We start from the raw sequence: 26,025 nt of genomic DNA on the forward strand, positions 1-26,025 counted from the left end.
TGAAATCAACAGCTTCTATATACAAGCAGACTAGTCATGGAGTTTCTTCATGCTTATGCTGGGTATTGGATGAAAATAAGAATAGAATTTGTCACATGGTTGCATTTATACTCAACAATAAATGGTATGCAATAATAAGGTTCTAACACTTTTTTCTACTTGTATATGACTTCTGCATTTATTTAACCCTAGTATCCTCCTGGGTCTGGCTCACACTGATGATGTTTCAGTAATGTTTATCTTTGGACTTGCGTGCTTGGAAGTGGAGCCGCACTGCTTGGTGATAAGTTTTTGTCTGTCAGTGACTGGAGCCACTGCTGAGTGTTCTGTCCTAGAGTGTTTCATGTCAGGAGTAATTAGTTTGATGAGTTTAGCAATCCTTTTGAGCCATTCAGAGTTTTTGGAGAGGAGAGGTGTCCCACACTTTAACAGTACCTCAATAAAGGTTGAAAGTGGACTGTAGTGATTCTTTCCATACTGTTTTTGCATTATGGAATACTAAGGCAATTGGTGTGAAGTGAACAACCTTTATACTCAAGTAGACTAGTCATGAAGTTACTTCATACTTATGCATAGATTAAGTATAGGATTAAAACAAGAATATAATTTGGTAGGTATAACATATAAATGTTAATGTGTTTTGGTAAGCCAGACATTTTGTTATGTGTGTAAGCTGTCAGCTTAAGTAATCAGAAGCTAAACTATAGACATTACATAATGTAGTGATATCATCAATACCATACAATGTGTATGGTATATTTCTATACCATACACTTAGTGTATGGTATAGGTATTTTTATATCAGTCTCATTACAAAATAGTGGTATCTTGTTTCACAGAACACTTTGGGTATGGAAAAAGTTAAATAATTCTGAGATCCTGCTCTAGAACTGAATGTGGAACTTTTTTTTTTTTTTTTTTTTGAGATACTCCAGGTCTTCAATAAGTGTGATAGTAGTAGTTGTTATTTCTGGGGAACCAAAATTGTCACTCACCTAAAAACTTTCAAACATTCATGCCAGAATCGGATATGAACCCATAGTTTGCCATTTGGAGAGAGAGAGAGAGAGACACACACACACACACTAAACATTCAGCCAACCAAGCTGGCTGCGTAGTTCTGATGAACTGGATGTAACTTATAAGTAAATGATAAACATGAAAAAAAAATAATAAAAATTCATAATCCGGTTTTGTCTTGCATATGTGAGTTCATTCTATTTGATAAAAAAAGATATTGTGATTTATTTATTTATTTAATTTTAAATTTTCTTAATAGACATGTTGATCTTAATCTGAGTTATAAATTATTCTTTTAGGAGTTGATCCCATTCTTAACCACATAAGAAAAAATAAGGTATGTTGATTATCATTTTCTTATTAATGTACCTATGAAATTTTAATAAATGAATACATTTTTCTAATTCAGAAAATTATCAGATTTTTTCTTTCCAATTAGAATTAGTATTTTGCATTCCATTTAATAGTTTACACTCTTCAAGATGGGCACATTATTAAATAAGGTCCATGAAGTAGTAAAATAACTGAACACAGCTTGGCAGCCTTTAAATTCAGTCATTTCATATCAATACCAGCTGCTTGTATGTGTGCATCCACAGACAGTTGTTTTCAACGAAAAAATCCTTTAAAAGTTTAAATTATTTATTCATAAGGTTGTTACAGTAGATATTGTTAGTCTTGTAGCTAAGAATCTTGTGTTAATGAGCTTTGTGGTAATAACATGATTGTTGATATAGATAATGGGGCCTGTTTAGATATATTTTTAGCATACTATTAACAAAAATGTCCCTGTGGATTCTCATCAAGATGACTGGAAAGGCATACAGTTACCATTTTCTAATTCAGATATGAATTTGCCATAACAATTCTGATTATTTAAATGAATAGGAAAGAATCAGCATGGTTGTGGCAAATTCATATCTGAATTAGAAAATGGTAACACTGATGTAACCAACTAACAAAAGTTTTTGTCAGTTGGTTACAAAGTAAATTATACTAGATGAGAAATTATATTCTTGTTTTAATCCATAACCCAAGCATAAGTAAAGTTTACACATGAAGTATCTTCCTAACTAGGTCACTGGTATTTAGAGGCTGTTGGCTTTGTATCAACTGCTTAGTATCTCATAATTCACAGCACAATTCCTCTCTCTGACATATACCGTATTTACTCAAATTAACTCGCCCTTGCATATATCTCGCACCACAGATTTACTTTATGAAAAAAAAAATTTAAATGTTTCACATATGGTTTGCACACAAAAAAAGTTTAAAACATTAAGAAATAGCTAGTGAATGTTATTATGGCAGTTTCAGATATTTTGGAATTCGGTTGAAGAGAATCAGCATTTCAACTCGACAATTGTCAACTTGCCTTTGTCGTTGAGTCACGTGAGCTTTTGTTAATACCACATCAATCATATGCATGGTGATGGAGGCAACCAGTAGAGGAAATGTGGGAGTGAGAACATTGAATTCTACTTCATCTTGTATTGCACAGGGGGGGAAGGGGATAAGAGACCATCATTAGAACTGTTGTGCAACTGGATTTTGAGAGCTTGGGACACGATTTTGCCAGAAATAATTAATTTAATTAGAGAAGCATTGTTGCAAAAGATTCAAATATGTCACACGATGAAGGTAAGTGGCCTATCGTGTAAATAATATTGAATAATAATAAATAATAAAAATAAAATGATAATAATAAAAAAATGAATAAATAATAAGATTTTTTGAAGTAATTACTCCAAACATCAAAGATATCTTTTTCTCCAGTTTTCATGCCTCCATTACTGAGCTTTTTCAACAGCCTCCAGAATATTTTGCCACCTTCCTGATATTTATTTTCTATGTTCTTACCAAAGTCTTCCCATGACTTTTGTTTAGCTAGTTTTACACAGTGTTTAGCTTTCTTATATTTGTCTCTCTATTCTCTGATATATAGCACTTGTTATGCAATTCAGTTATCATCAAGATGGCCTTTTAGAGTGTGGCTGCAGAATACTATATTCTCTCCAACCCTCCCAAACCTGACACACAGGATCACAACAAAACTCTTCATATCACCCTTATGCCTGGGGTATATCTGAAAAGATAGCTGAAGTTCTTCATAAATGTAATCTTCATGCCACTTTCAAACTGAACATCCAGCTAGCAGCCTTCATTTGTTATCTGAAGGATCAGCATTGTCCTTATACACATCCTGGAATATGTGAAAGTTCCTCGTATTTGCAACTTCGCCTACTTTTGACAGACCAGTAGATCTGTTAACATCTTTCTTTAAAAACAGAACTACATTTGCAGTCATCTGGATGGTAAGTCCGGATTAGTAGACCATGCTCTGGGTACTCCTTTATACATGTTTATGGGGGGGGGGCTCAAAAGTTCTGATAAATGCCTAGAACAAAAATTATATTAAAGTAACTGATAAAGTAACCACAAGTAAGAACATATCTTAAAACACTTTAACCCTCATGTTTCATCAAATTGTAATAATTTGTTCTTTTTCTTTTAGGATATATTAGGACATGTCAGAGGTTTGAAGAAATTCAAAGACTCAGAGGTGCTCGCTACAATTAAGTTTTTCGTGCTGCAATAAAAGTTCACAACTAAAGTTCACAGTCCCCTAAAGACTGAGACTTTAGGGGACTGTGCCCGGCATATCCAATAGTTGCCAGATGGGTGGCCAAGTTTAAAACTGGACATATTGAGACAACAGATGCCCCCAGGTCAGGAAGACCTACCACAGTGATCACACCTGAAAATATTGATGCAGTGCATGTCATGATTCTTGATGATAGACAAATACCAGTCAGAGACCAAAAAACAGTCAGTGGAGTGGAGACACAAAGGTTCTCCATGGTCAAAGAAGTTTCGAATCCAAAAGTTAGCATGGAAGGTTCTTGTCTTTGTCTTTTGGGATGTGGATGGTGTAATCCTTTCCAAGTACCTCAAAATAGGTGAAACTGTTACAGCAGCAGTTTATTCAACAGCTCTGAAGGAAACGAAGGAGGTACTGAAGGAAAATGCCACAGGAAACTGAGCAGAGGTGTGTTACTTTTGCAAGACAAAGCACTCTCTCACACTGTTTATGAAACTCAACAGACAATACACAACTTGGGCTTTTAATGTTTTTCTCATCCACCTTTCGGCAGACCTGACCCCCATCTGACTATTTCCTATTCCAAAATTTAAAGAAACACTTGAAGGGAACAAAATTTACTACAGATGATGAAGTCATATCTGCAGCTAAGGACTGGTTTGTGCAACAAGGGAAAGAATTTTTTTTATCTCAGAGGTTTGCAAATGATGCAGCAGCAGCAGCAATGTAACAAGCGTAGAATATAACACTTCGTGGGGAGTATATAGAATAATCTGTAAGTTATGTGGTTCTACTCACTTCCTTCGTGGTAATTATCTCTACTTTTCAGAATACTCTCATAAATTGAAGAAGATAGCTGTGCTGTATAGATTTCACTATATAGGTACAAGAGACTTTTTTCAGAATCAGCTATGAAACACCTCTCTACCCTCAATAAGTATGGATGCATTAATTTGCCTAGGATCTGACTAGGTGTGACTAAATGTGACTGATGTCACATTTAGCTTGACTGCTCTGAATTGTTCATCCGTCTCCTAGAAAGCATCTTGATAAGATATTAGTTCCTTTTCAGTCATACATTTGATTGTTTCTGCAACAATCTGAGTGCTCTGTGTATGACCAATTGTAATTTGTGCCCTGAAGATGCCAGTTTGAAATCCGGTGAAACGTTAGTAACGCAATAAATTATTTATTTGTGTTTCTGGTAGTGTTCATACCAAAAAAGCATCATCATAATGCTAATTACCAATGGAGACCAGAGTTCTAGTCTCATTATCTATCTGATATCCTCTTTTGCTGTCTATCAGGCCTTCTGTTTCCAGTTGGTTTATATTTTATTAATTGTTTGGAATATTGGGTGTTGGCCATTTGGTTTGCATGTTCTATCCAATTTTATTTGTAATTGTTTAGTTTTTATCTAGTGATTATTTTTAATTATTTTAAAATATCTTTGTTCCTTTTTTTTGTTTTATGTCTCATAATGTACATTTTGCAGATCTTCTCATGAATCTCATTTCACTTGTTTTTATTCTTTATCTTGTTTGTTTATTGCCCAAATTTTGCTACCATATAATAATATATGCACTGCTAAAGTATGATATATTTTTAAACATGTTTCTTTTTGTACAATGTTTCGATTGAGTGTTGTATTTATCAGGCCTATAATTTTTAAAAATATCATCATCATCAAATTCCTGACATGTGTCCCCAAGGGATGTACAGGATATGATCGTACTATATGAACCTTTCATCTTTACTAACTTCCTATCTACAGTTTTTCTCCAAATCAGTCTGTTGCCTGTCAAGACTCCAACATTATCAGATCTTATATTTCTATCTTCTAAGGCACTTTTTACTGTATCAATTCACCTATATCTTGGTCTTCCTCTGGGTCATTTTCCTGCCAACCTGGCAGAGAACACTTGTTTTGCTAATCTTTCCTTGCCTTAAGTGACCATACCACTTGAAATTAGCTCTGCTAATTTCAAGTGGTATGGTCACTTAAGGCAAGGAAATTTCATACATGGATGCTAAGAAGTTCTTTCATACATCATGCAGATTATGGAAACAACTACTGTGTTAGAGTAAAACTTTAGTTTAATATAAACCAAAATAAACACTATGTTTCGATCTTCATATTAAGGTCATCATCATCATACACATATATATACAAAGAAACAAGCTGCACTATAATCTACATGGCATGCTAAAGTTACTGACCAACCATTACAACTATTCGCTTGATCTCTGGTGGAAAAAAAAATCTTATTATATCAAAGCTAGAGTCGTATTATTATTATCTATTCGATTACAAAATTAAATTAAGCTGGAGAACAACATGTTGACAAAAAAAAGGGAAAAATTAATAAATAATAAATCAAAATAAAAAAAAAATTACTTTTATATAAGTAATTTTTTTTTCCATGTAAATTACAGCCAACTGGTATGGAGAGTGGCCAATAAAAGCTGAAAAATTGTTTAGAGTCCTAAAGTCAGGGTTTGCTAGAAACTAAGTGGGCTGAATGCACGCCATCCAAATTCTTGGGATTTTTATGCCACCATTATTGTTAAGATTGGGATGATTAATCAAAATTGAGCTATAACAATATGCTCTAATGAACAAGCTCTTAAACAAGAATTAAAAATTATTAGCAGTACATTTATAAATAATAACTATAGCAAAAATACTATTAATTCTTCATAAAACTTCATCAAAAAGTAATATTGATTACAGTAAAATCATAGCTATCCCATACATTAAAGGATAATCAGAAAAAGATTAATAGAATCCTACACCATAATAATCTTAATGCCACTTTTAAACCACCACCTTTAAAATTAAAAATCATATTCAATCTCCCCTCCCATTGGCACATCCTGGAGCTTATTGCATCTATTGCACCTGTAACTTACCTTATATTGGGGAAAGAAACTGGATGTACAATTCCTATCCGTAAAAAGAGCACAAATGGCACATTAAATTTAATAATTTTGGTGAAGCAGGCCTCTTGGATCACACTATTAACACCCTACACCAAATTGATTTGAAAAGTTACTTGCTTATTATATCATACAAAAACCTGGTATGAACAGAAATTTAAAGAAGCCTGCAAAATTTTGATTAACCACCCCAATCTTAACAATAATGGTGGCTTAAAATTTCCAAGAATTTTGGTGGCATACATTCAGCCCACTTTTTCTTCTCTTCCATCATCTATGTGGATGATGATGAGGCCGAATGAACTCTTTCCACTTCTGTCTGTCCCGGGAGAGTCCAAACAATTCTGTCCAGTTTAGTGTTACTTGTTGTGATTTGGTTTTCAGGCCCTCTTTTATTTTGCCTATCCATCTAATCTGGGCCGTCCTTTGGATCTTTTACCTTCCATCGTTGTATTCAGGGCTTTAGATGGTAGTCTTTCTGTTCTCATTCTGGTCACATGGCCTAACCATCACAGTCTTCTTTCTTGGATTTTGTCTATTATTGTTATTTCTAGTTTTAGTCATTTCCTTATGTCTTCGTTTCTTAGTCACTCCAGCAGAGATACTCCAAGTAATTTTCTGAGCCAACCCATTTCAGTAACTAATAATTTTTTCTCTTCAGCCTTTTTGAGATTCCAGCATTCACTTCCATAGAGTAGTATTGGAAGGACCATTGTTTCATATAGATTCTTACTTTTGATACTTGTTTGATGTCTCTTGATTTCCATATTTTATTAAGTCATCTAAAAGTTTGGGATGCTTGACTGATTCTTCTGTTTATATCTTTCGTAATTTCACCATTGTACTCAATAACTCCTCCAAGGTAGGTGAAGTTTTCTACCTGCTCTAGATTCTTACTATCAATTTCAATTTTCAGATTGGTGCTTCTTTTTCCTATTTGCATAGTTTTTGTTTTGTCTATATTTATGTTTAATCCAGATTTTATACACTCCTCCTTTATTTTATCAGAAATTTGCTGTAGATTTTCTTCTGTGCTTGCAAGTAATGCAATGTCGTCTTCAAATTTTAAATTTGTTACATTTTTTCCTATATATTTTGATTCTAGAGTCTTCATTGTTTAAGGCCTTATTGGTTGCTTCTTCCAGTGTAAGATTGAACAGGTCTGGTGACAGATTCTTTATTATTCTTACTGTTTTGTTGGGAATTCCAAATTCTTCCATAGTTTTCCATAGTTCTCTTCTATGGATTGAATCAAATGCCTGACAAAAGTCTATGAAATTTATGTAGCAACTTGGGTTGTACACTAGTGTCTTTTCTATTAGCTGTCTTAAGGTGAATAGTTGATCAATTGTGCTTCATCCTGGTCTGAAACCTGCTTGTTCTTCTCCTAGTGCCAGTTCTATATATGGCTTTATTTGTTTTGGAGTACTTTCGTAAAAACCTTACTTGGAATACTGAGGAGACTAATGCCTCTGTAATTATTGCATTCTGTTTTATCTCCTTTTTTGTATATAGGAGTTATAACTGATTTGGTCCAATCAGTTGGCACTGCTTAATTTTTGTAGATCCTTTCAAATAATGTTTTTAATGGTTCCAAAAGTTGTTCCTTTTCTGCTTTTAAGAATTCTGCTTGTATTTGATCAACCAGGTGCTTTCCTAGTTTTGAGTTTTTCTATGCTGTGTGCTATTATTTCTTTGGTAAAGATATTTGTTTCCTTTTCCATTTCAGTGGCTGGAATAGTAATATCCTGAGAGCTGTTTTTATTATATAAATCTCTGAAGTATTCTTCCCATCTTGCCATTCTTTTTGTTTTACTTTCAATTAGTTGTCCCTCTTTGTTTTTGATCATTATAATTTTTGTTGTCTGTGTCTTACTAATTTGGTCTATTTGTTTATATAATCCATGAAGGTTATTTTCTTTTGATAGTTTCTCTGCCATTTTGCATTTTTCTTCTAATCCGTTAGTCTTGTCTCTTTTAACTAGTTTTCTAATTTCTCTGGTTAATCTATTATATTCATTTCTGTTATAGTTCTGTTTTAGTTTTATGCTTTTCCTTTGAAGACCTTTTTACTTCATTCGAGATCCAATCCGTTTTACTTTCTCTTTCTGTGTGCCCTGTTGTATTTTCTGCCGATTTTAATATTATTTCCTTTAATTTGCGCCAATGTTCTTCGATGTTTATATTCTGTTTTGGTAGTTCCTTCAGGTTTTTATCTAGTTCTAGTTGATATTTTCTAAGAATATTGTTGTCATGTAGTTTTTTTACATTCAGTCTTCTTTTGACTCTAAAAGTACTTTCAGATTTTAACTTTATTCTTAGGTTTGCTAATACTAGCTTATGGTCTGATTCACAATCTGCAGAAAAGGATCTGCAATTTAGTATACTTGATTTCCATCTTTGGTTTACAATAATATAGTCTATCATATTCTTGGTTTGTCTGTCTGGTGATATCCATGTCCATTTTCTTTGGGGTTTTGGTTGTTTAAAGAGAGTGTTGGTTATTGTTAGTCTATTATTTGAGCCGAAGTTTAGCAGTCTTTCACCACGTTCATTGCTTTCTCCATACCCAAACTTTCTGATTACCCTTGGCCAAGTATCCTAGTCTTTGCCTACTTTTCGTTTAAGTCTCCCATTACAATTAGGAGATCTTGACTTGTACTGCTTTTTGCAAATCTGAATAGAACTCCTCAATATCTTCTTCTTCTGATGATGTTGAAGTTGATGAGTATACTTAAATAATAGTCATCCGATTGATGTTTTAAATCTTGCTTTAATTATTCTACGGGAGATAGGATTGTAAGACAATAGAGAGTTTTGAGCCTTTGGTTTTAATATGAGTGCTACTCCTTCTTGGTGTTTGTTGTCCTTCCTGTCTGAAGTTAAGATTTTGTACTGTCCATGGTGGAATTCTCCTTTTCCAGTCCATCTGGTTTCGCAGAGTCCAATCGGTAGTTGTCTAATTCATGCAGTAGTATTTCCAATGCTCCTTCCTGGTGAAGAGTTCTTACATTCCATGTTCCTATGCTTGTTATGTTTTTCCTGTCTACTAGGTGATGTTTTGTTCCAATAGCATATTTTTTGCCTTCACTATCTTGGTTCCCTAATAGTGGGCGTGACCCTTGTTTGACCGGGCGACGGTCAAGCTGGCATTTATCTTTAGGTTGGTTAGAGTTCATTCAGTTTCAATGGTTAAGTTTCGTCAAGCGTCAACCACCACTCCTTGACCTGAATTCAGCTGCTCCTACCATGGAGTACAGATGCTGTTTGCAGCCGATTCACCGAATACAGTCGCTGCTTGAGATTGCTATATCTGGCTACCCTCACTTAGTTTAGCCTGTGGGTCGACACAGTTTACCAGGGTGTGGCCGCTATCTGTTTACAGTAGCTTCTTGGAACCATAAGTGAGAGTTGGGTGTCCAGTGAGAACCAATCCATTTGAACCACAATTACATGCGACCGTCTAAGTGGAGAGATATTATCTCTCCTCGACACCCCATACACCCCAAACTCTAGCTGAGTTTGCCAGAAACTCAGTCCACTTAGTTTCTGGCAAACCCTGACTTTAGGACTCTAAGCAATTTTTCAGCTCTTATTGGCCACTATCCATATCATTTGGTTGTAATTTATATGTAAACTTATATAAATATTTTTTTGTATTTTGATTTATTATTTATTATTATTATTATTTTTTAAACATGTTCCTCTACAGCTTAATTTAATATTGTAACCGAATAAATGATGATAATAATAATAGGACTCTAGCTTTGATGCAGTAAGTTTTTTTTTTTTTTTTTTCCAACAGAGATCAGGCCAATAGTTGCAATGGTTGGTCAGTAACTTTAGCATGCCATATAGATTGTATTGCAGCTTGTTTCTTTGTATATACGAGGTGTGGCTATTAAATAACAAGAAAAGGTGCGCTGTGAATTGTGCTTGTAGCAGTGGGATGCGCTTGCACCGTGAATGACCTTGAAGGTTCTAGAAGCAGTTGAGATAAGTATTGTTCGCTGTAACTCGTAGTTAGTCTATAGGCAGTTATAAAAGAAACACGTGTGAAGTCGCTTTGACGGAATGCCTGACATCATGGAATGGTGGAATGGCTCACAGTGGAGCTGGACTTTCAGGAAAAGATCATCATATGTGTTGAAACATGGATTTTCCAGTACAATCCAGAAACAAAGAGACAATCGATGCACTGGAAAACTTCCATGTCACTGAGAATGAACAAAGCAAGAATGAGCAAGTCATAACTGAAAGCAATGCTGATCGTTTTTTTTTTTTTTATATCAATGGTGTGGTAATGGTTGTATGGGTACCAGAGGGTCAGACAGTTAACCAACATTATTACCTTGAGGCTCTGGCCAAGCTGAGAGAATGAGTGAGGAAGAAGATACCAATCTATGGAAGAACAAAACTTGGATTCTCCATCAGGACAATGCTCCAGTGCACAGTCTGTAAAGCAGTATCTGGCTGATAAGAAGATCCCAGTGTTGGACCATCCACCTTACTCACCAGACTTAGCTCCATGCGATTTTTACCTTTTTCCAAAGTTGAAATCCACATTGAAGGGCACCCATTTTCAGTCAGTCGATAAGGTAAAGGAGAAAACGGTAGCACTACTGAAGCAGATAACACCTGATGACTTGTAGTGCTGCTTCCAACAATGGAAAATTCGTATGCAACAGTGTATAGATAGAGGAGGGGAGTATGTTGAAGGGAATAACAATTAAGTTGTACAATTGTAATAATAAACCACATTTTTGCAACCAGTTTTGTTTTTGCAACCACACCTTGTATGTGTATGCTCCAGATGATGACCTTAATGTGAAGGTTGAATCAAGTTTTGGTTTATATTAAACTGAAAAAACCATTTATTTTGGTTTATATTAAACTGAAGTTTTACTCTAACATGGTAGTTAGAGTAAAACTGAACTATGCAGTGCCGCCACTGCAAGACTTTTATACCTCCATACTTGAGTATTTCTGGTTGAATATCATCTACTCCAGTTGCCTTTCCACATTTCAGACTTTTGATGGCTTTTTCTGCTTCAAGTATGGATGCGTATTCCTGACTGCATGCCTAGTCAGTGTTTTTTACCACTGTGCTGTCATTGCTGCTTGTTTCATTTAGCAATTTTTTGAAGTAATTACTCCATACATCAAGGATATCTTTTTCTCCTGTTTTCATGTCACCTTTATCATTTCTAATTCCTTTTACAGCACTCTTTACTCCATTTCTGAGCTTCTTGAACATTGCTGAAGATGGAAAAAGATATTCTGGAGGTTCAGAATATCTTGCCACCTTCTTGATATCTATTTTCTATGTTCTTACCAAAGTCTTTCCATGACTTTTGTTTAGCTAGATTTACACAGTGTTTAGCTTTCTTACATTTGTCTCTGTATTCTCTAAGAATACAGAGACAAATAATAAAGAATAAAGAGATAAATCAATGGCAAATAAGCTGACTTATTTGCCACCAGGGAGTTTTGATTTTTCTCTCCTTGCAGACAACCTCGCCACATGCCTCTCTGGCTGAATCAATCAATGTTTTCTTCAGGGCTTGTCACTGAATTTCCAAGGTTTGGTTCCTGCTCTCAAACTCTCATTTTTTCTTCAATATCATCTTCTCGTGTATTTTAGTCTACAATTCACATCTGAGAGCTGCTCAACTTTTATTTGCTTTAAAACTTCCTTACATGTTTTTCTTTTCAATATGAAATTCAATTTTATCCTGCTCAAGGCTAAATGGTGGTCACTTCCAATTTCAAATCCTCTGTACACTCTAGTGTCCTGTATCAGGGAGAAAACATCACTATCAACAATGACATAGTGACTCACTGAGACTATTCTTATTCCTTGCCTCTTCTCTCCATGTGAATTTGTGCACATTTTTATGTCGGAACATTGTATTAGTAATAACCAGTCCATGTCCTGAGCAGAAATTCAACAGGTATTTGCCATTATTATTAGCTTTGCTCTTTTCTCTAAATTTTCCTAAAATATTTTTGTATGTCTGAGTCATTTCCTACTCTGCTATTTAGATTCCCAACAAGGGCCAATTTTTCATTGTGTCAGTTGCTTTCTCTAAAGCCTCAAAAAATTCCTCAATTCCTCCATTTCTACCTTAGTAGAACCTTCTGTGGGACCCACAGAAGATTCTTTACCCACATCACTCTAATTTATATGGCCTGCCATTCAAGAAGATTAGCTTCTTAGTTAGTGTTGAATACTATGACTACTCCTTCTTTTCCTTGATTATTATTGCCTGAATATAACATTTTATATTTATTGCTCAGAAAGATCGCACTAGTTTTTGTCTTTTTTGTTTCAGTCACCCCTACTATGTCAATCTGGTACTTAGTAAATTCCTCAGCTAGTTCCATTTCTTTGCCATTCACACTTCTTATGTTGATAGTACCAATCTTGAACTCTGGTGATGTTGAGATGGGGTATGTTTCAGGATTTGTTCCAGTAGCTGACTTTTCACTGTTTGCCCTGGTTACCTTACAAAAACAACAGGGGCCTTGTTTAACCAGGTAACACACCAGCTGGTATGAAATTCTGTCATGTTGTACCATAATTTTATTTGTGGTTTAAGTCTAGCTATTTTGGTCAACTTTTGGTTCAGCTAGCAATTTGGTCAACTAAATCCCAAATTGCTAGCTGATCCTTGCTCATTCAGTATTCAGGTAGATATCTAACGGGGTGCACCACGAGAAGGTGAGGATTGGACATTAGGTCAGAAGCCATGGTTGGTTCTCTGCATTCCTTTAAAGGCTATGTGGAGGTCTCCTCTCAGTTATACAGCTTTGACCCTTAAGTACCCCATAAATAGAATCATGTTTTGAAATACCATATATGATTAAGGCATATTTTACATTATTTGAAAACAAAGTAGGAAGGCAGCAACTAATTTTTAATAGATTTTAAGTTTAAGTTGATATCAAGATAGAAACTGCAAATTTTGTATATATCCATAATGTTAGTATACAATACAAATAATATTATTGTTGTTATTCATGCATCTTCATGTAGTTAAGGACTCATCACAAGAAGACCATGCCCCACCCCCTGCCACGTGTTGAAAAATTGTTCTATTTAGTCATCATCATCATCATCATACGTATCAAGGATTTAGGCCTAGTATGGCCTGTTCTGGCCTTAGAAGTCATCGTTGAATCGTTTAAGAGGATGTCCTGGTTTTCTTTTTCCTAATGGCTTGTACTTTAAGGCTTGTTTTGGTAATCTTTCTGTTTTCATTCTTTGAACGTGTTCCATCCATCTATGTTTATATTTTTTAATTTTTTCAATTACTGGTTCTTGGTTTAGTTCTTTCATAATATCTTCGTTTCTTTTGTGATCATATAGGGTATACTTTGCAGTTTTTCTCATAAACTTCATTTCTGCTGTTGTTAATCTTTGTTTGTCTTTTTGTTTTATTGTCCAGATTTTGCTTCCATACATTAAGACCGGTAGGGCTAATTAATTGTATACTTTTAGCCTGGTTTGTTTTTGAACTAGGTTTGGTTTAAATATAGAATTAATTACTCCTGTTATTTTTAAATATTTTGCAATTTTTATGTTTATATCTTTTTCATTTTCATAAGTGATCATACATCCTAGGTAGTTAAATGAATTCACCTGTTCTAAGATCTTGTTATCTAATACTATTTTAGTTCTTGACGGATCTTGTCCTTTAAAGGCCATAGTTTTTGATTTTTCCGTTGATATTATCATACCATAATCTTTGGATATCTCATTTAGATTTAAAATAGCTTTCTCTAAGTTATCTTCAGAATTTGTAATTATTATTTGGTTGTCTGCAAAGAGGAGAGTGTTTAAGTTAACTGTAGGTGAAAGTTTAATTCCTTGATGTAAATTTTTACTCCATTTTATTATTATTTCATTTAAGTAGATATTAAAAAGAGTTGCTGAGAAGGGACATCCCTGTTGGACCCCTTGGTTTATCTCTCTTATATATGATAGCTCATGATTTAATCTTATTTGTATTTGATTATTTTCATATATACTTGTGACAGCTTTTAGGATATTATTTGGTATTTGTCTTTCTTTTAATATGTTAAATAATGTTTCTTTTAACTTTGTCAAATGCTTTTTCAAAGTCAATAAATGCAATATGTGTTTCTAAATTATATTCTCTTCTTTTCTCTGTTGTTAATTTTAGGCAGAAGGCTGGATCTATACGTGATTGTCCTTTTCTGAATCCATTTTGTACCTCTAGAATAAAGTTTTCGGAATATTTCATTAGTTTGTTATTTAAGATTCTGCTGTATATTTTGTAACATGAATTTAGTATACTGATACCTCTATAGTTTTTAAGGTCATCTCTATTACCTTTCTTAAAGATAGGAATCGCAATTGCTTTTTTCCATTCTATTGGGGGGATACCAGTTGAGTAAAATTTAAAAATAATAAGAGTCTTCCTTTGAATCTTGTTCCTGCGTATTTATATAGTTCTGAACCTAGCTTATCTTCTCCAGGTGATTTTCCGTTTCTTGTTTCTTTCAGACTGATTTCTAATTCTTCTTCAGTTATTTCCTTTTCATTTTCGTTAATTGTTTGCCAGTTGTCTTTTTTAAAATATTTGTCTGTCCACAGTTCTGTGTAGTAATTTAGAAATTCTTCTAATTTCAATTCAGTGTTTAATTTTATGTTTTCTTTGGTATCTGCATTTAGGTGTTTCAAAATCTTATATACATTGGGTCTTATTTTATATAAATCATGTTCTAAATTCCATGATTCTCTATGTCTTTTTCTGATTTCTCTTTTAGCTATGGCTCTTATTCTTTTATATTCTATTTCATCTTCTAATCTTTTACTGCTTAACCATTTGTGATAGGCTTCTTTTTTCTTTTTGATTATTTCTTTGATTGTATCATCCCAGATCTTCAGTTTTTTTCTTTTATTGAATTTTTTGGTCTTTCCTAAGCTTTCATTTGCTGCTGCATTTAGTATCGTTTTTATATTAAGCCATTCTATTTCTATTTCTTCATTTTGTTTTATTTTATCTAGATACTGGTTAATTATTTGTTCATATAGCCATTGTACATTTGTGTCATTCAATAGTCTAGTTTTATAAACAAATGTTTCAATTTTTCTTTCTGTTCATGTTACTTGTAGCCATTTAGGTGGTAATCTTAATTTTATTTTAACAAGGAAGTGGTCACTGCTTATTTCATATCCTCCGTGAACCTCTAACATCTAGTGAAAATTTTGATGTCTTTTCATTTAGTATGAAGTAATCTAATATTGATTTCCATCCTCTTGCTGCCCAAGTATATTTATGTATGTCTTTATGTTCTATTTAATAACCTCTAAAATTCTATCTCAACTTCTTTTTTTGTCTATCAAGCAATTTTGCATTTCGAAACCATTCATAGTTATTTGCCTCAGATTATGTTCCCTCGATACCTATGCAATGAAATCTGAGTACTATATAGTTCAGAATCTTGTCATATCAGTTATCTTATAAAGAGGGATAATGATTACTTATCCCTACTCTTCTGTGTATTTTTAAACACCTAAGTAATCCTATTGTACTACTTTATTTTACTCACTTAAAGAATATGTATCCTGAACTTCACTTCCATATCTGCCCATCACCTTCAAATCCTTAACTTCATCAGTTTTTTATAGTTTCTCATATACACAATATATATTCTTTTGGACCCAGCCTTTGGTTATCTTACACTTCACAACATTGGACTGGCAAACATTTCCCTTTGCCCACAATATTCATTCTGCTCAAATACTCTTGCAATATATCTACATCAGTTTCTTCCCCCCCCCCCCTTTGCAGCTTATCATCCTTAGCAAACAATTGGATGTTACTTTTCAAATCATTTGCAAATATCCTTAATGTACAAAATAAATAGTGGTGAGTCCCGTGTTGTCCACACAACCAGTCACCTTCATCGTCCTAGATTGTACTTCACCACATGAGTGACCACATGAGCATCTCCAACTATTCTCCACGATTTGTGAACAAAGGCTAGAAAGGCTGGGTAGGAAATATACTATGAAACAAGTGGCAGAATTCATGTTGATCACTCAATGGGTGAACTCCAAGTAATGAAGAATTTGGCTGTTAATAGCATCATTACTTTTGATATTGTTGAGGTGAGGATAATGGGATGATAGTTTAATATTAATTGTTATCCTCTTTTTTTAGGAATAGGCCAATAAAGGTTTACTCCCTTGCTACTGGGTAGATGTGAGATGAGTACGATAGCTTGTATGAACATTCCTCCTCCTTACAATATATTAGGCCTAGTGGTCCATTATATTCATATTAGACATGGCCTATTATGATTTGAAACCACGATCACTTGTATGAACAATAGTATGGCGTTAATTTTGGACTGGAAGTTTTTAGCATAACAGGAAGAATATCATCAGGATTAGGAGACTTTTTTTATTATCTAGATTGAGGAATTTTTCTGATGAACAGTCTGCAGACATGCATCAAGTTGTTCGTGGTAACATGAAGATGATTTTCCTTGGTTATCTATACAAGAGTGAGAGAAGAATGCCAATGCTGCTATCTGGATGTGGCTGAGGTGGAAACATGGAAGAGCATGTTTCCACCTCAGTTATGCCTAATAGCCCTACTCAGGAACTACAAGGATCAGTTGCTGTTTGAGTAAGAAATAAGGTTTTCTGCATTTATCATTAAAAGTGTTTTGATTTGTTGATGTTTTTTATAAATGTGTAGGCTGTAGGAGGCTAAGTGTGAAGCTGAGATTTTTAACTTGAGACATTTCATATATGTTGATTTTTTTTTTTTTTTTTTTTTTTAAATCCTGTCCCACTTTGGCATGAACCAGGACTTGGATAGTACTCAGGTGTTTTTGTAGAGTGAGAAATGAAAGTCCTCATTTCAAATGGTTATTTCAGTTGGTCAGAGTAGGCATTTGGCTCAGCTCAGGAGAATGGAAACAGCCCATGGAAAAGAGGCATAGAAATCTCAGCCATCATGCCACTGTTATAATGCTATAGGACAGAAGACTGAGGTTGGCTTAGAGAAATTCAACCTATAGAAAAGGAAACTTGATAAAGTTAAGATTGGAGTTGCCAACAGGAGGGTAAATCTATAGCATATTTGGTGGGAGAGCTATTTAAGAAAAAGGTCTAGGGTGGTGGGAGAATCTAAGCCAGTGAACAGTTTATGAACATATTATTACCAACAGTCAATAATTCTTCTTCCCACTCAGCATAATCAGTCAAGTTAGAGAAGGAAAGCCTATTTGCATTATGAACATTGAATTCTCCAAAGAAGATGATCTCATTTGGTTAGTTGAAATTAAGAAAATCAACCTTAAGAGATAAATAACAAAAGAAGCCAGCATGATCATCGAAATAAGGAGATCAGTATAGGCAGCAGATCAAAGCAACAAAGTGAAGAAAGGAAATCTTGAGTCAGGGTAGATATGATAATGTAATGTAATATAATATAATATAATATATAGGAGAGCTGTATATGCATCCCCCTTGTTAACTGCATTTGTCATGTTGTTGTTGTTATACACAAGTGAAACCTGACATCTCTTTTATAAATCCATGCAGACCATCACAGAAAATACAATTGTTATCAACCCAATTCTGAATGCCAGTTCTCTCCAGTATCTTAATGAGAACTCCAGATACACAGATTGGCTTATAATGTTTATCCTCAGCTTTATCACCATCTGTGGTGATAAAGCTGAGGATAAAGCTGTATGTGGAGGAATCAATGCCATTAGCTAATTTGTATGTGGGGTGGAATCAACAATGCCATTGGCTAATTTGTATGTGGGGGGAGGGGAAATCAATGCAATCAACCAAATATTTAGCCAACGTGCTCACACAGTATAACGGCAACACACCTTCACATATAAAAAACTCAGCCCACTACTTTAAAGACAGTATAGAAAACCTTTCACTAAAACACACTGCACATCGACATAATGGTCAGTTTTGATGTCTCCTCCTTATTCATCAATGTCCCACTCAAAGGTACCTTAGATCTTATCTAAGTCAAATTTCCTCCCAATATCTCAGCCCTATTTCAGTTAACCATGAACTCGGGCTATTTTGTTTGGCAAGAAAAATTCTACAAACAGATAGAGTGACAGCCATGGGTTCTCCACTTTCTCCACCCCTGGCCAACGTCTTTATGGAGACCTTTGAAGAAAAGCCTCAAACTCTGCCCACACATAAACCCACAGTTTGGCTACACTATGTGAATGATGTGCTCACTATTTTGCTGCATGGCCTGGATACACTCCACAATTTCTCAACACACTTAAACAATCAACACCCCAGGATCCAGTTTATCTTGGAAAAGGAAAACAACAACAGTCTCCCTTTCCTAGACATTTTGATTACACACCAGCCTGATGGATCCCTGGCTTTCTCTGTATACAGAAAACCTACACATAGAGGTAGATACATTCACAGGAGTCACGCCACCACCCCTCCCAACAATATGGGATTATAAAAACCCTATATAACAGGGCAAAACGAATTAGTTCAGATAATTCCCTAACTACTGAACTTAACCATATCCTTAACACCTTCTTAGCCAATGACTATAAACCTTAAAAAATATTAAAACCAGTTAACCACAACTCCTGTTCCCTTCATAACACATATTACTCTAAATCTATCACTATTCCTTATATCCAAGGTACATCTGAAAAACTAACAAAATCCTAAGAAAATATGACCTCGCAACTAGTTACAAACCACATAAGAAATTGGCATCTCAAAGAACAACCACTTCACTTAGATCTACTTTGCTTTTGCAAACTGTCCTACTATGGCCAAACAGGCAAGACAGCTGTTATCAGGATATCCAAACACAAGGAGTACATCTTTTTTCACCAACAGCTACTCAGGACTTGCTGACCATGCATTGGACACCCACGACAGAATGCGCTGGAAGAAGGCCACTTCATTACACCGCAACAAGTACAAGTATGAAAGATTATTCCTTGAATCAGCCTCAGCTCGAAAAACTTCTCAAACCTCAACAAATTTGGGTGCATATGACTGCCCCAAATTTGGGAAGCTTGCATTCAAAGAACATCACCCCCAATGGCCAAGATAACCCAATTTAGCCTGCTAGGGGGTGACTTTAGTACTGACTTCAGTTGCCTTTCTTCAACCTCATTTGCTTAGTGTTAGTGCCTGCATGCACATATCAGTGTTTTGTGATCCCGAAGATGACAATGTAACATTGCTGAAATATAGAAAGGTATTGATTAAAGTTTTTATTAATATTCTAGTGTATGTTGTCATTTCCTGAAAAATTAAAAGCTATGTATAACCAACGTATAAGTTTATCTACAAGAATTGAAACAGTTTAAATATTTAAGAAATACTCTCAGAAAAGATGTAGTAAAAAGATTTGAATAGACTAGAAAAAAAAAGTTAAATGTAATTTAATACTCATATTTGGCCAATGCATGAAAATAGATTCCAGAAACTGGCCAAAATCACCTCCATACCAATTTTTGAATTCATAGCAAGGCACAGACAGGGAGAATGAGATCATAGAAGATGCTGATCAAAAAGGTTTTAGAGACTACTGGCAAGATATGTGAAATATTAGAGATTAACTGAAAATAAAGCTATAAAAGAAATTGTTCAGTGCAGGTAGAAATGGAAATAACATGGAGAGAATTAAACTCTATAACATTGTTGAGGAAACTATGGAATACAAAATGTTACGGCTACAGAAGTTGAGGAAAGAGATGAAGAAAGTAAAGGATCAAGCTGCAGGAAGGTGATGACCCATCCATAAGGCCAAGAAGAAGATATTAAATAGTACTGGATAAAGCTTCAAGTGCAAATAAAATAATAATAATAAATATAATTAAAAATTATTTATATGTTAATATGTTTAATGTTAATACAAATTAACCTTTGCTGTTACTTACTGAAGATAAACTGCAAAAGTAATATAATAGCCCTTCCATTCAAAACTGCAAAAGTTTTAATTATAGTGAGTTACTTTAAATTCATAATGTAACTTGAAACAGTATGATATACTTTCACTGTTAGTGTAGATTTTTGGTGTAAATTCTCCTGTATTTTTTATATTTATAGTGTGCTCCTTCGTTTTTGCTATCACGGCATACCAGTTCTACTTTTAGTTCTGCAATGGCAGAATATGTGGTTGGACAAATAATAAATTGCGAGCGAAAGTTTTTAACACTATGGGATAATCAAAAGAAAAAAAGATGGTAAGGATTTCAGTTTATTGTTACAGTTTTTCTAGAATTGAAAGCATATGAATTGAAATACAGTGAACTGCATGATTTCTGGCCTCCAAACATCCATCAGTTAGACCATGTGATAAATTTTACTTAATTGTAGATGAGAGTGATGATTCAGTTCTACAGACATCTACAGTTAGAAGATTCCCTTATGGTATAATTGGAAAAGACTTGTTTCGATTGGCTAGACAGACTTTGAATCTCTTCAAGATTAGAAAAAAAAATTTTTCTAATTCATTTTAACCAGATTAAATGGTTTCAGATAGAGCATTTTCATCTTGTCATTTAGCCTTTGTGATTTGGTTGTTTTGTTTTCAAATTCTTTCATTCTCTTCCTGAATTATTCTGTGTTTGGGTTGCACCTCTTCCCTGGATGTTCAACTTTGATTTTAATTTTGTCTGTTTCACTCTTTAGTGTGATATTGTATATTATCCTGCTCAGAAGTTGGTAGTGATCACATCCTATTTCAAATTTCATATTATATACGCTCATATATCTTAGACCAAAATACAGAAATGGTCTAAAAATCATTGAAATACATATTGTCTTATAATACTTTTTTAAGACCTTTTTTTAAAGTGATATGAAGCAGTGGGAGGAATTTCTGTGGAAACTACACTACACTAGAAATATAACTGACAGCTGTCAACTATATTTCATTAAATATTAACTTGTTAATCTATTATAATTTTGGTCACTGTGATTCTCAAGATTATAATTGTATACTGCATTTATGCAAATATAACTCGCACTTTTTTCCCCAAAATTAAAGTTAAAAATCATGGCGCGAGATAATATATACGGGGATTTTTGAAAACTCAAGTTTTTCAGAAAAAAAAAACAAAATTGATGTTTATAATTAAATCTTCAGTATTCATTATAATTTTTAATTGCTCACATTATTTATAAAATGAATGCATTTAAAATTTAATTATCAACATTATTTATACAATCACATCCTATTTCAATTGCTCACCTTCATCATGAGATATATTTGAATTTTTTAGCGACAATGCTTTTGTAATTAAATTATTTTGTGAAATCATGTCCCAAGCTGTCAAAATCATTTTCCCATATGATGGTTGCACAACAGTTCTAACGATGGTCTCTTAATCTTAATTAAGATGGAAGGAACCTCTACTGGTCCATTCCATCTCTATGCATATGATTGGTGTGTGGTGTTAACAAAAGATCATGCAATTCAATGAAAAAGGAAAACCAACTAGTGTTGAGTTAAAATGTTGATTGGCTTCAGTCAAATTCCAAAATCTGAAACTGCCATGACAACATTCACTATCTACAGGGTGTCCCAAAATTCATGCAAGAAGTAATTTTGATAGAAAACACAGGTTTTTAATTAAAAATTGTAATTTCTTATTGATTCATAAAGTATACAGTATAGGGTTATGCATGGAATAGCATATCGGGTAAATGGCCTCTGCTGCTTTGCTGGCACATACGCACTCCCTTGTCAAAATTTTCTATGACCGTTTTGCATAAATGTGGCTGAATTTCGTTGATACAGCGCTCAATTTCCTCCTTCAAGGTGTGGGTGGTCATGGGCTTGTTGGCATAAACCTTAGACTTCAAAAAACCCCAAAGAAAAAAGTCCAACGGCGTTAAGTCACATGATCTGGGTGGCCAATTCTGATCACCAAAACGGGAAATTACACGACCAGGAAATGACTCATGCAGTAATTGAATTGTTTCTTGAGCTGTATGGCATGTGGTACCGTCTTGTTGAAACCACATGTCGTCCACATCCATATCTTGCAATTTAGGCACAAAAAACTGGATTATCATGTCACAATAGCGAGCACTGTTGTGACCTATTCTTCTTATTCAGTTCTATTAACTTTCTTATACTTTATATCCTACCGGCTGCGCCATTTATGTTGTGTCCCATTTTATGATTTCTTTATTCTATCTAACAAATTCCTCTCATCTATGTTCTTCTATTATCTACGCACGAGATATCACCAAAATCTTTACTAATATCTAAGTTATTCCTCCCCTTAGTACCCCTAATATTTGTATTTATACTGTGCCTTTTGGGATATTTAGCTTAAGATATTATATACAAAAACAAGGAGAAAGAACTCAAATATGTCTGAAAGTGAAACAATGTTGCAGTCGTGACACTTTATCTCGTTTCTTAACATTAATTTCCTGTGTGATTAGGTTCGTATTTTTCAAGTGGTGCATTGGACAGCAATTTCAGACAACTCTTTTATCATTGAACAAAGGTTTATTAAATTCCTTAACATGGTACAATTCAATTTTTTTGATTACTCAATTTAAAGCTAAACTAAATACTTACAAACTAACATTAGTTTATTACAAGTAATTAGGCTATGATCCTATAATGAGTATTACGATCATGCCGCCATAACATTTCAACACATAAATTCACTTGACATGGACAAATAAGATTAATTCACACTATTTAACTATTCAAACTTAAGTAGATTAACTAAACCATTTACTGCACTAACACATAACTAGTATTACGATCATGCCGCCATACACATTCAATTCGTAAATTCATTTGACATGGACAAATAAAATTAATTCACATTATTTAACTATTCAAACTTAAGTAGATTAACTAAACCTTTCTCTGCACTAACACACAACTATGACATTTAACTTTCCTATACATTACAATAGACATGCAAAATTCTCAGAACACTTAATTATTCATATAATATTCATTAGCAAGCTTACTTTCATTATATTCTGTCAGATACTAAAGTCCTAGTATAAATTTTCCTTGGTCACTTCAACAGATCCGTATTAGAATAATGATACTTATCACAGACAAAATTTTTGTTAACATTAGATATATTTTACAGTACCTTTCTTTCTTGGGCTTTTCATATGGACCTTTACCTTCTTCTGATTGAACTATCTTGATGTAACTTCTCTGATAATCTGCTTCTCCTACGTTCCTTTTTGGAATTGAACTAGGCTTACGCTGGCTTAACTTTTCATGACTCTGAATAGACTTTGAATCATCTATATATCGGCTGTGCAACTCGCCACGTGGACATCGATTTCTTTGCTTCTTTCCCCCTTCTCGTAGTTGTTACTGAAGTCAAAACACAAAGAAAATGCTTTCTTTTCCTCGACTATATGGCATTCTTCGCTTCTCACATAGGAAATAAGGAACCGAAATTCCGCTCACTTTTGTTTCCGTGTTGTTGTGTCGGAGATATAACTCCAATCTCGCCACTCAGGAAATCACCGTGAAATCCCTACGAAAGAGCTCGCAAAGGACTCTCCTGGAACGGAATCAAAACCAAAACCAAAAAAGACTCGTGAGGGGGGGGTTCCAACCCTTTTATACCTGTTCTCCTAACGGCACTTTTTCTAACTTCTTTTCTCTGCCCCCTACTTGTTTTTACTTCACCGACCAATTAAGGTGGCGTTTTTCTGCCAAACGTCCTTTGATCGGCGAGCCCGTAACGATGTGATGTCTCAATCCGGGAATCGGCCCTGAGCGATAGTCTGTTGTTTTCCTTTGCTAGCCTCTAATTTAATCCCCTTTCCAAAATTTTTCTATGAACTTGCTTAATAACTTAATCTCTAGCCTCTCACATACCATCTCTTATGACTAATCCTTTTCTGTCTTATTTATTTAACTTTTCTTATTTAGATCATATCACAATATTAATATATTCTTTCTTTTGTTAATTAGTTTAACAAAACCTTTATATTTTATATATTTTATTGGATGCAAGAATCTTTCTTTTTCTTTTTATTAATTCAACTATTATCTTTTATGCAGGGTTTTTAATTTATGTTATTTATTCTTCATGTTACACCATGATAGCTGAGAATTTTACATTCTTAAGATATCAGGTGTAACAGCACCATTAACTGTTATTGCCTTACCAGCTGCATTTTTGAAGAAGAATGGACCGATGATGCCTCCAGCCCAAAATCTGCACCAAACAGTGACACGTGGATGTATTTGTTTCTCAACAATCACTCGTGGATTTTCTGAACGCCAATTGCGACAATTTTGTCGATTAACAAAGCCATCAAGATGAAAATGAGCCTCATCGCTGAAGATGATGTTGTTCGAAAAATAAGCATCCACTTGTTGTTGTTCCATAATCCATTCAACGAACTCTCTTCGCTGTGTGTGGTCAGTAGGATTCAGTTCTTGAGTCAATTGAACTTTGTAAGCATAAAGATGCAAATCTTTCGTGAGAATGCCCAATTCAAGACCACGGTGCCGAATTGATGTTCCTGGACTCTCAGCAATACTCTCACGAACTGCTTCGATGTTTTCTATTGAATGACTTGTTGAAGGACAGCCAGAGTGTATAAGATCACTAATTGATCCAGTTTCCTTGAATTTTTTAATTAATCTTTTCACAGTTGATGAAGTTAAATCACTATTCCGACCATATTTTGTACGAAAATTGCGAACTGTAGCTGCCAAACCTTTATTATTTTTAAAATATTGCTCAACAATGAAAATGCGTTGTTCTTTCGTGTAGCACTCCATTTTTAATAACCCTGAACTGTCAGCTGTCAAGCTGTCTTTTTTTTCTCGTTGCCAACACTTTACCGCACACATGGCGCTAAATTTAAATCTTGCGTGAATTTTGGGACACCCTGTATTTCTTAAAGTCTTAAACTTTTTTCATGTGTGAACTACATGCGAAACTTTTTTAATTTCTTTTTTTTTTGTGAAGTAAAATCAGGGGTGTGAGATATACGTAAGGGCGAGTTAATATGTAACAACTTAATCCCCAAATGTATTCTTTATTGTTTTGTTTGTTATGCAGTACTGAATAGTATTGTTACACAATGATATAACTCATCTTGTAATAACATTTCATATAATTTTGCAAAATGGAATTTCACATTTTTGAATTGTTCACTTTAAACAAACTTGAAATATTCATTTTTTTTTTTTATGGTATTCATTAACACTGCAAAATTAACTAAGGAATTCATTAACTCTGCTGTTATTCCACTGGATGATTCAGAGAGTGCTCTAAAAGCACAGAATTTGTTAAAGATATCTAAGTATCACAACCAAGTATGTAAATTGAACGATTCTGAGTATAATGGGCAAATGCAAAGTTTTCCTTTTGGGACTAGAGTTAGAAGATGCTTGTGCCAGTGGACTGAAAGTTTTAAAATTAGTCTCTCAAAT

General features: G+C 34.2%; 1 protein-coding gene across 1 annotated transcript in view; it reads left to right on the plus strand.

Moving 5' to 3' along the window:
- LOC150098850 (uncharacterized) overlaps positions 1 to 26,025 on the plus strand; it is a 107,592-nt gene that overhangs the window by 16,294 nt on the left and 65,273 nt on the right. Inside the window, exons 3-4 of the mRNA XM_090405208.1 lie at positions 1,320 to 1,357; positions 20,679 to 20,815. Coding sequence (XP_090261334.1) covers positions 1,320 to 1,357; positions 20,679 to 20,815 — 175 coding nt within the window. The remainder of the gene's footprint in view (positions 1 to 1,319; positions 1,358 to 20,678; positions 20,816 to 26,025) is intronic.

The sequence above is a fragment of the Typopeltis vanoorti genome, chromosome 15 (assembly GCF_054136105.1).
Source record: "Typopeltis vanoorti isolate ZY-2024b chromosome 15, IOZ_Tvanoo_1.0, whole genome shotgun sequence".
Lineage (NCBI taxonomy): Eukaryota > Metazoa > Arthropoda > Arachnida > Uropygi > Thelyphonidae > Typopeltis > Typopeltis vanoorti.